This window comes from Schistocerca cancellata, chromosome 2 (assembly GCF_023864275.1).
Source record: "Schistocerca cancellata isolate TAMUIC-IGC-003103 chromosome 2, iqSchCanc2.1, whole genome shotgun sequence".
Classification (NCBI taxonomy): domain Eukaryota; kingdom Metazoa; phylum Arthropoda; class Insecta; order Orthoptera; family Acrididae; genus Schistocerca; species Schistocerca cancellata.
Genome location: NC_064627.1, coordinates 263,196,093 through 263,208,271, shown reverse-complemented (window position 1 = coordinate 263,208,271; position 12,179 = coordinate 263,196,093). Strand labels below are relative to the sequence as shown.

The window sequence follows — 12,179 nt, the reverse complement described above, 5'->3', positions numbered from 1 at the left end:
TTGCCAAAAACATTGGCTATTGGCAACATAGTTTCATGTTCAAGATGTTTGCTGCTCTGGGCTAAACCCTTTTCCAAGTCGGATATCCATTTACTAATATTCACTTGCCACTGCAGAATATCCTCACTGAGTATTTGTTTGATGGTTTGCACGTCGTTCTGTACCTGACTATTTACTGCGGTACTGAACAATTCGGAATCTCTATCTGCCATGGCTGCTTGTACCTTAGAATTAATATTTTTGTCGATCTCACTCTCCTTCGCTTCTAGCCACGAGTTGAATTCGGTTTCAATTTTAGTCGCTTGTTCGTTCCACTTCTGCTCTACCAGCTGTGTGGAATCTATTTCTAACTTTTTTAATTGGTTGGCTAAGACACCTATCTCGTCTACCCTGTTAGTGTTTGCTACTTGCAGGTTGTTGACCTGTACAGTCAACTCCTGCACGGCTTTAGGTATCGACTCATAATTCTGTTTCATACAGGCAATCTCTTTTTTCATAATTTCTAACGATTGCACAAGTTTCTGGTCTCGCTCAGCTTGCTGGCGATCCCGCTCAGCTTGCTGGGCAAGGAACTTTTCCTCTAGCTGGCGATCTCGCTCAGCTTGCTGGGCAAGGAAATTTTGTGTTAACTGGCGATCCCGCTCAGCTTGCTGTGCGAGAAAGATCTCAATTTTTTCATCCTTTTCAGCTTGTTGTTGTGCAAATTTTGACTGGTAATCCAGCACGCGCTCTAATATCGCCTGAAGTGAATACCCACCAGGCAGATTACCACTCTCTGGTTCCTGCTTTTCTGGGGTTGGTGCAATTTCTTTATCTACATCTCCTTGAGCACTGGTGGGCGGTGGCACCACTTCCTGTGCCCCTGCCCCCACATTTTCGCATGGTATATCCTCAAAGAGAGTACTTGTACTGCTTAATGCACCCGTTTCTACATTTCCTGCACTAACTAATGGCTTTTCCTCAGTATCCATATTGCTCGGACATTGACTACGCAATTTAACCATATTCATAAATTACCTACTCGAACACAAGATCTGACAGTTTTGCCACTTGCACACAAAATATGTTAATTTATCTACAATACACTGCACGCTAAAAATTACTATCTACACTCAACTTTGCCCTGTTATAAACACTAACGTCAAACTACGCACACCACTAGCGATATGAGATCACTTCACTGGAGCTAAGCTTCTACAAACAGGACAACTACACTGTAGTCTTACCTTTAGTTTATCTGATTTCGGGGTTCGGCTGCCCCCCGATTATGTAGTCGTTACAGTTTCTCAGTACTATCAGGATCGTTTCCTCTGACTCGCTTGCAGTGGTGCGTTTTTTTTCATGAAAGAGTTTTTGTACATTCATTAATACATGGGATTAATCATGACACATACATACATTTATCACCAAATACATACATGTATATAACAATAGACAATGAAAGAAAGCACATAAAACAGTTATTACTTTCGTGGCCACTGCAAATTCGGGCCCCGCGTTTTTGGGCGACAGTTTCGCTTCTCTGGCCTAGTTTCGCTTCTCTGTTCTTTTTTTGTTTATTTTATTTACTTTGTTTTTATTATTCTTATTCTTATTATTATTCGCGTAACCACTCATATATTAAATGAGATATGTTACTACGAAAAGAGACTCAAAATACCTTTTCGCGGTGCTGTGCTATGCCTTTCTTTGGATCACTAATTTTCAACAAAAGAAAATGTATTATGTTCCTATTGTTCTGTATCTGGCTTTCTATTAAAGCAGTTATAGTATGCAATGATTGTTCAGCATTATAATTTTGCAGTGGATTTTTGTTAATAGTAAAACAACAATAAGTACCACGGCTAACCCGAGAACATGAGACTATTATCGGAGAAAAATAATGTTTTTACTATAAGGTTGCCAGACCAGAACTACGCACAGCAAGATTTCTTTCATGTGATGAAAATAAATTATCTCTTTTCACTATTAGTACTATATTATCAGCAGCCCGCGTCAGCCTGTAAAACACCTCATAAAATCTGCTGCTCTGCTCTGCAACTTCGAAAGCTGAAATAAATAATTTTTCACTTCACTATTACCTGACCGCTTCTTTGCGGTATGATAGGTTTCATGTACTGCAATTTAAATGAACCGCGTCAGCGGCTGGCTCGTTCGTAGCACCGCTCTGCACCACGAATAATATTTAAACAACTGAAAATGTCTTAAAGGGATGGGATAAAATACCAGGCAAGCTTAACATGAATCATAATGCAAGGTTTCACTAAATAACTATATTCAAACATTTAAACAATTGAGTAGTACACACCTTTTTAACAATCTTGCCTAATGGTGTCCCTCTTACAAACTTAACAAAAGAATGCTACGCTAGCATACAATATCACGTCACAGGCTATCCTTCCCACGCAACTCCAAGAAGAAGACAGAGAAATTAATGTTCGTTATGTATTATTTATACTAGTCACATATTCTCATCTTTGTTTGATATTTATCGTCTGTGGCGGTTTCATTACTCGCCGACACAGATATTATCTAAAATAAATAATAAAAAAATACATAATTTTATACAATAACAAAATATGATACACAATGTTTTCTCTTTATCACATAATATGTTTTTTACTAAGAGACGTTACACACTCTGAAACTGGATAATGCCTCTACAAAGGGATCAACAGTTCCACAAGCAGTTTGCTCTATTGATATATTTCTATTATGATTATTTAATTATTTAGTAAAATAGGTTTTCCATATTATAGCTTTTTTTATTATTACGTTTCCATGTTCATTTATAAATATTTGTAAAAAAATTACATTGTTACTCAACAAATTTATATCTTTGATAAAGCCTGTAGTGCCTGTTCTGTGATGACACTCCAAGGCATAAAAAATATCGGATGTGTATTTCTTAATTTATATTGTTCTGCACATTCTTTTATTTATCAACTACAACAGAGTGAGATTCGTCTGATAAATTTTGTAGAATTTCTTTTCTGGATTGTTGTTAGCTTTGAAATCTCATCACACTCTTCTTCAAATCAGGTATTTCTTGTTTGTCTCTTGTAGCCTACAACATTTTGTAATTGACCACTTTTATCATTGTTACTTTAAGATTATCCAATAGTTATCTGTGGTCATATATTCACTTTTGTTTTGTTCTTCCTGTTGTACTTCAAATTTTATTAATTGTTCTCTATACATTAGAGTGGTTTTTGCTTCTTTGAATTTTCATGTCTTCTACATGTATAGCGTAGCTTTTTCTGGGTCTAGTGAAGCAGGGGATACAACCTGTCGGCTTTGACCAATGACGTCATACATTACTCATAGATGATAATGTCTTCACTTTCAGCCATAGATAATAAAGCAGTTCTGTGTTCTGGATAAGCGCTATCATTATACATTAAGATAACTGAATGTGATTTTAAAAGAGATCGCTACATATTGCACAAAATATTCTTCGTGTGCATTTATTTAAATAATTGGTTTTTTTCAATTAATTCGGTACTTAATTTCATTCTTAGTGATATTGAGGTAAGTTGGAATATTAGTTTCTTATTTCAGGACAATTTTTAGTATCTCATTTTTGTTTGTGGGTATGGATTTATCTGTTACAATGAACCTGGATGACTTTAGAGAGGCTATGGGCATAGACATGTTGGCCGTGATTTGTTTTTTACAAATGTGTGGTCTCGTTGCCGAGTATGGTCGATGTCGTGAGTGGGGCGAACATATGTGGTTTGGAAAATCTAAGCTCGCCTTGAGAGACATTATGAAAATCGTGTACTGTTGGTGTTTGAGATATCCTATGTGGCTGTGTGTCCATGAATGTCGTTTGAGTAAGTGTACAGTTGTAGATTGGTACTCTTTTTGTAGGTAAGTTAGCAGGGAATACATGAAATATAGGGGGCCACTGGGGGAGGGGTGGGGTGGGGGGGGGGGTGTTATGGCCGAAATGACGAGTTGCATTTTGCCAAAAGGAAGTACAACAGGGGTGGGGGGGTTGGGGGAAGCTCTGGTGGGATTATGGGTTTGGGGAGCTGTAGTTTCAGGTCAAGAGTGTGACGATGTAGTGTTTAAAAGTAGTACCCAATCGAAGGAAGGAAGTTTTGGGCAGCTTAATTGAGGATCATGTTGCAGAGGGTTTCATTGTAATTTTAATTTCAGGTGGTTTTTCTTAATATAGGGAAAAGGAGTTATCAGCATCTCATAGTTAATCACAATATTGAGTTCAGATCATTATCCACAGGGGCTTGCACAAATAGCATAGAGGATTATTGGTCAGCGGTGAAATCTCTTGGACGGTAGGGGAAACGCCGGATTTCCACAGTTCAAAGTCACTTAGACAAATATTCTGGAGGTGTAGTATTGTCCAGACATACTGCCCACTTAAATGTTTTGTTAAACGTGTTGGGCAAATGTACCATCTGAAATATGTCAGCTAATTTCACATTAGGATGGGGGGTGAGGGTGAATGTGTGTGTCTGTGCGTGTGTTTTCATAATGTTTTGTTTGTTGTGTATGTGGGTATGTATTTTTTGTTGACGTCTTTCTAGACGAGCTTCGGGTCTTTTAAGAAGTTCCTGTGTGGTAAGTTCAGTTTTCCATTGTATTCTTTTACTGCATTTGACTGTTTTGACGTATTTCATTGTTGTATTACACCATTATGTATGTTTTCATGTACTCCAGTACATAATAGAAATTTTGCATCTGTCATTCTTCTTTTGTTTCCCAGCACTAATACCAGTACGATTGTTTCGAATCTGTACTAGCAGTATTAAAGGCGAAACGCCCGACACAACAAAAATTTGTATCCCATCTTCAGTTGACCTTTACACTGAGACTACCTATTTGAAAAGAACGCCATATGTAACATTGATGAGAGTTACTTATGTATTTCAACTGGAGAGCAGGATAGAAATGTTGTGTATAGCTACATAGCTCAACTAAAGAATGGGATACTATTGTCACTGCTGTGATTAAAACTATAACTTTCAGTCGATACTATCAGCATCAAAGGTGGGTGGGTAGGGGGGGGTGGGGGGGAAGACTGTACCTAGTCATGAAGTATGGGATACAGATTGTATATGTGTCGTCATATTGCCTCTTCGCATAGTTCAACTGAGGTAGAGGTTGCAAATGTAATGTAGGTCCATTTCCTCGTTTTGGTTAGCAGTGTAAATATATACAGTTCAACGGATGTATGGGATACAAATATTATGTACGTAGCTCCTTCTGCCATCGGTAGGACTACTATCTACGTAAGAACTGACTATTAGTGGTAGTGGAGGCGAAAGAAACTACACATGTAAAATTTGTATCCCGTACTTTAGTTGACCTAAATAGTTCAACTGAACAACAGGATATTAATGCTAACGAAAACAAAGAAACCGATGCACACTAAGCTTGTATCTCGTAATGCAGTTAACCAATACAATTCGAATAAGGTTCGAGATACAACCCATATATATGTCATGTGAGGTATTCTGTGCTACCAGTATTTCCATCCATTTTTCCCCTTCATTTGCCACAGAAATAATATGATACAAACACACGATATCCTTAACGTGAAAATACTTGCCTTGATATATGTCAACTATATTTTTTGTCTCTCGTATTTCTTTGTTTCTGGACAGTCTTGTCAGCTCTTTCATCTGTTTGGTAAATGCTTTCTGGCCAATTCTGACTCATTGGTCAAAGCCGACAGGTTGTATCCCCTGCTTCACTAGACCCCATTTTCCAAATACTACATGCTCTGTTTGATTAATCACATTCCCATCTGAATTTATCCAAGTCTTTTTTGTGTATACATTTTGTGAGAAACATGTACTTATGACATTTTATGCAAAACTGATAGGCACTTTTAATGCCGCAATTACTTCTTGTGACATGTAAAATATACTTGTTACTAGTAAGTTTGAAGTACTGTTCTTTTCCATTTTTTGCATTGATTTCCTTCCACTATAATATTAACACAATTTTCTGGAAGTGAGTAACGTTTACTGTTGAAGTCTTCTTTTATGATTCCACACCATTTTTGTCTTTAGTTGGTGCATGTCTGTTAATAGTATGTGTTCTCAAGATTTTTCTCATAATTTTGAGTTACTTTATCCTTTCATTGACTTCTTGGATTTGTTTACTGTGTGTTTTATTCTGTTTTTGTTTGTTTGTTTTAATTATGAAACCTGTATCAAATTCATGTTTGTGGTGTTATTCTCATCATAAAATAACGTATCAAATCCATGCTTGTGGTGTTTACCTTACCATAAAATAGGGTATGATTACATGCAGGCACCCTCCTTCCCTCGACCATCTGTTTTCTTGAAATGCTGCCATCATTTTTTTTAGTGAAGCCTGTTCTTTAATTATATTACTAGCTGCTCCATGTGATATAAATTCTTAAGTTTACTGATCTCCCCCCCCCCTCCCCCTGCTCATCATTGTCTTATCCATGCAGCTCTGCAGATTTGCTCTCTTTACAGAATATTTGACTCCATACACAAATCTGATTCTGAAGAACATGATAAATTTAGATGTGGTTTCCTTCGTGCATTCTCTGATTTAATAAAAAATAAAAAACAGGTAACTACAAGTGAACAATCATTGATTTTGGTCAACCCTGGGTATTCTATTCCACAGTACCCACCATATTCTGTTTCCCCTGGTGAGATGAAATGTAAGCACAGCCATTTCATTTTCCTGTTGTTGTCATGTTTAACATATATTTCGATTTTTAATAACCTCACATCCCCAGATTTTTTGTAGTTTCATTACAGTCAATTTTTGTGATAACAACTTTGTATTTACGAGGTTGATGATGTTCAATAACAGCTTTAAGCAAGAAACAAAAAGAAAATTGCTGATCAGACAGAGCTACACAGCTGTCCAATTTGCGTTATGACTGAAAGTTGCTGAGAGCTACTTTTGTTTTGTAGATTATTTTAAAATCAGTAAATATATGTCTCAGTGTATGCAAGACATTTCTGTTTCTCTGTTATCTGTTGCATTTGAGAAAGGGCCCACTGATGAATTAATTGTTCTTGTAGACTTACATCTTTTCCTGGTGTGCAACTGTTCATTTTATCTAATAACATTTGCATTCTCTCATAGGTCTCTTTTCGCGCGTGTGTGTGTGTGTGTCAGGGAGGGGGAGGGGGAGGGGGAGAAAAGGTTGGGAAGCACTCTTCCACTTACTGTGATTGTTTTTATAAAATATTCTCCATTAACATTTTAGGCCTCAAAATTAAATGCATGAACAGTTTTTACAAAATGCACACAGACAGTAAGATATTAACAAAATTACACTGCATCCAAACTCAGCACCAAATGGTTTCTCTCATTATCAGCAGTAAATATGTTTCTAGCACAACTTTTCAATTAACAACTGGAACTGTATTTTTAAGTCATTACATTTGGTGATCTCTTATTAACCAGTGACTTTGTCATTTGCTTACCCTATCAGGAGCACTGAACAAAATATCACATTTGCAGAGCTTGTAGTTAACAGAAAAAATATGTGCTTAATTTCCAGTAAGGAGCTCAACACTTAGTACTGAAGAGTCTGAACTGTAAGAGAAGATGTGTAGCTGTGTAATAAAATTAAAAACATTTTTGATAGTCAAGAAAGGAGTCTCGCAGAATGTGAAAGTTCAGTGACTATTGCAATTAATGACATTCATTGATGTTAACATCATTTTATTTTCAGGCAGTGAGCTCTTACTATAATTTAGTTTTCTTTGAGAAGATTACCAGTGTTCGTGTTTTCATGCAAAGAGGTGTATGGTATTAACCTACATATACTGTACATTCTCTAGTTTTTACCTTATAAATTTTCTGCATCATAGCAGGTGAAATTTGTTTATGGCTTTTTAATCCATCCTGACTTATTATATTTACCCACTGACTTTCTCAGCTCTTGTTTCACAATTAATACTGGCACAAATATCTCAGTGATGTGTGAACAGGGATTAAATCTTTGCGAATTGAGTGAAACCAACTGAGACACTTCTGTCAGTTGGAAAAAGAGATTTTTAGAACCTGAGATACACACAATAGGAAGTTATAGGAAATTTGATAAACTGCATCTTGTTCTGATAGCATTACAATTTTCATGCTACAGTTGTCCTGTATAATTTCAGATTTCATAATAAAGTTATATCACAAGTCTTGGTGTGTAAGTAGTATATTATCACATTCATTAGCGTTGCTTTATTGTTTAATAGTTGTTTACAAACAGTATTTTCATAAGCTTCACTTTAGAACTTGTAGGTAACTTCTGGAAGAAACAATACCCAAGAATCTAATGTGAATACTGTAATGGAATAGATATGTGTTCCAGACTTGATGAAATAAAAAGACATATAAGTAGTAAAATAAATTTTTTATTGCACTTCTACACATATAAAATACATGAGTGAAGTTAAGTGACAGGCTTGGAATATAAATGTTATAAAATCATTTTACCTGTGACTACGTAAATATTAAAAAGATAAAAATATACTAGTATCATAATAAAAAGGTTAATAAAAACATACTAGATACATAAAAAAGAGTATACACATACAAATAAAAATGGAACAGAAGGTATAAAGCTGCTTATTGTAGTATAATCAGTTATACCTCCTGAGTAACTACATGCATTCAAATAAAACAACTACATGGCCAAAACATCATTTTAAGTACATATTTTTCACCTAAACTAAATTTTATGTAGCATAAAGAATTGACATACAAAGACAAAACAGAATGGTGATGAACATTTTCTCCCTTCACATAGAAGTAGTCACAGACTGTGATAAGCTCTGTGCACTTAACAACACAGCACATTACAATATGCCATTTCACTCTTATGTCGGACATTTCTTTCCCATTGAGGAAATAAAAATAAAAAAAAAAATTATAATACAAAACTTGTATCTAATAGAAAGATAATATGCAGCAATGATAAAGACACTATCCTTATTTAAAACTGTCATACACCACGTTATGATAATGCAATAAGCTGTCAGCTGTCAGGGCTGCTCAGCATTCTTGCTTCGTCACTTTTTATGTTTCTTGCTTCGTCACTTTTTATGTTGTCAGTTGTATGTGTAGGTGTTATAACTCGTCCTACACGGAATGCATTTCTGCCACGATATGTGCCTCTATATTGTCTATGACCTTGAGGAATTGAAATGCAGTTTTGTGTGTTAACATTGCCAGCAGAGTCATGTTGGTCCTGCCCCAGAATTTCTGTGTTGGTATTTTCTTCCTGGCAGTGGAGTTCTGAGGAACTGCTGCACGGCTCCTTTGGTGAATCATTTTTCCGTTGTTGTTCACAATGGGTACTCTCATTTGATGTAGTCACAGCTGTGTCACTCCTGAGAAAAGAAATAACCATGAAAAATATGATCAATTTATATAATTTTAAAAATAATATATGATAATAACTACAGACAGATACGAGAAATACTGGTACATAGTAAATGAATGATGTGTGTACCAAATATGTAATCAATTAAATCTGGGACTTTAACCCTTTCTGCCCTGATATAATGCTGAAAAAGGAGAGAATAAGTTGCAATCATGTGACACTTGCTGCCAAAATCTACACTGCAAGTAAAACTGTGCCTATGTATGTAATATTGCACTTATCAAACAAGCTATCTCTGCATTATGTCACACTGAATAAATCAGCAAAATGGGATTCCAGATATTTTATGTAGCTGTATCATGACCAAAGACCATCTGCATATGAATGATAGTCAAAAAACCAGGAACAAAGTGTACTGCTCTAGAGGTGTTTCAATGGGAGTTGTGGTTTAACAACAAGTGTACGCTTCATCAACATGCTGATCACTGTCTTTCTCATTGCTGGATCAAGGTTTGTGCAGTTGCAGTTGAGTCGCTATTTTTGCATTGATAACAGCTCTTCTAACTGTTTTGTTAACAACTACTACGTTCTGCCACTGACTTTCGATGCCACAAATGCCAGCAATTCTATGAACCTGTGTAAGCCACCAAACATTTCTGTAGTAATGTAATGATAGGATAGATATACTGTAATGCAAAATAACTGGTCTGCATTGAGATAAAACAAAACTTTTGTTTTTCAGCCACAGGCATATATATTGATGCATTTTTTGAACTGTATACAGGGCAGGATTCAGTATCATATACAGTGGCACTTTCTTTTATAATGCAAACAAACAGCAATGTGACACATTATTCGTCAATGAAAAAAGAGTACATAAAGCAAATTAGAAAACTAACATGAAGACATTTAATTAAAATTCTCTTTTCACTTAAGACAGAAAAAGTTAACTTCCAGGCAACATACATGTGTTATGTAATGACATTTAAAAAAAACAATATTATTAAAAATAAGCAATATTACATGAGATAACAGATAATGAATAATGTCACTATACAACTTTGAAGATGGGAATGTCTTTAAACATTACTTACAGAAATCTGAGTGGACTATGCAGTTTTAAATTTGTTTCAATATATTGGAACATTATTGTGTCATATTTCTAAAATATATGAGGGTATGCAATACACTGCCTCTAGAATCCTATCACTTCCAATTTACAAGAAAGCAAGGATGAGTCACTATCGAAGCTACTGTAATGATAACAAATTTTAACAGGTGACTACTTGAGAAATGTTTACATTTATAAACAGTTCTTGCAACCTGGGTGAAAGTAATATTGCTAAAATGATAACGAAATAGAACAGATCAGTAAAAGAGATCATCATTACCTTAACAGATTTAGAAGGAAACAATTACCACCTACAAACTGAAGCATGATGGATACTTGACAACACATACAAATTGGGCAAATTAGAACATTTTCAATCAGTTTTTTGAGCTCTGCTACTGAGGAATTATTTCCTGAAATAAAAGGTATATTCCATAAAGGAATAAAATAAACTGAGTGGGGCTGAAATAGTTTTCAGTTAACACAGGGTTGCATCCATCTGGGAATAAGAACACTCACAAAATAATAATGGAAGCAAAACACACAGCATACCCATACATGAATTCAGTGTTGGAAGAATGGTGTTTCACTTTCAGACATGAATTCCTCATTGGAATACAAACCCATAAGCTCTTTTGCAAGTGAATGAACAAACAAAACACACACACACACACACACACACACACACACACACACACACACACATATAACTTTTTATTGGTGATGTGGCTGAAACGGGCCTAGTAAGAAACACTGAAATTGTCTATGCGTTTGTGTCTGTGTGTGTGTGTGTGTGTGTGTGTGTGTGTGTGTGTGCTGCTCAGTACTTTCTCTACACAGTAAGAGGTTGTTTTCTGCATCTACTTGTTTTCATTCCACTGCATTAAGTAATTGGAAGAGACCACTAAGAGAAAAGGAGAAAAACAAGCTTACAGGGAAAATATATGGTAGTATTGATGATGATTTTCCTAAAAACCTATTCTTCAATGAACTTAAGAGAGGAAAAGGGTCGGTCAGAGCAATTTATTGTGCTGGAGTTGAGCAGTAAAAACTTTATGCATAAAATGAAGATGTTTTAAATGTAGATATCGAATGTGGAAGATAAGAAAAACAACAGGAAGCAGCTGTTGATTCTGATTTTTTGAAGTCTTGATGGCAATTGTAACAACTACGAAACTGACATAATGAGGGAAACAGCCAACAGAATTTGATCTTTTTAAGCCACACAAATATCTGCTAATCAAATGTGACAAGAGTGAAATGAGAGGAGAGAATTCATGGTACAGACACTTTACACTAATATAAATTCAACCACAGAAATCTTAATATCTGAGCTGGTACGAATTAAATTCATTATGAAGGCAAAAAAGGTTGCTGTACACATTGTTAATGCTACATAATTATTCAGGAAACTCACCTGATGCTGTGAGGAAGAGGAGCAGGCACTTGCCCGTGACCATTCATGTTAGAGCACTGGTTCTGCACCCCAGAGACCCTGGAACAATTACACATGGACTATTAGGCATTGCATCAGAATAATGGATATCAGATACAATAAAACAAATTTACATTGATATAAAATATAGTTTGTAATATTAATCACTCAATAGGTTGGCTAAATTTTCACTGGAAGTTCATCACAGCAAAAAACTGGCTACACATGGCACAGAGAAACATTTTTTTATGCAGAGAGCCAGCTATAGTTTTCTGTTTCATTAT

The 12,179-nt window shown here is 35.7% G+C and overlaps 1 protein-coding gene across 1 annotated transcript in view; it reads right to left on the bottom strand.

Moving 5' to 3' along the window:
* Positions 1-12,179, bottom strand: part of LOC126153086 (uncharacterized) — an 87,369-nt gene that overhangs the window by 57,347 nt on the left and 17,843 nt on the right. The window contains exons 6-7 of the mRNA XM_049916047.1: positions 11,878-11,955; positions 9,196-9,356 (exon numbers count right to left, since the gene is read on the bottom strand). Of these exons, the coding sequence (XP_049772004.1) occupies positions 9,196-9,356; positions 11,878-11,955 (239 nt within the window). The remainder of the gene's footprint in view (positions 1-9,195; positions 9,357-11,877; positions 11,956-12,179) is intronic.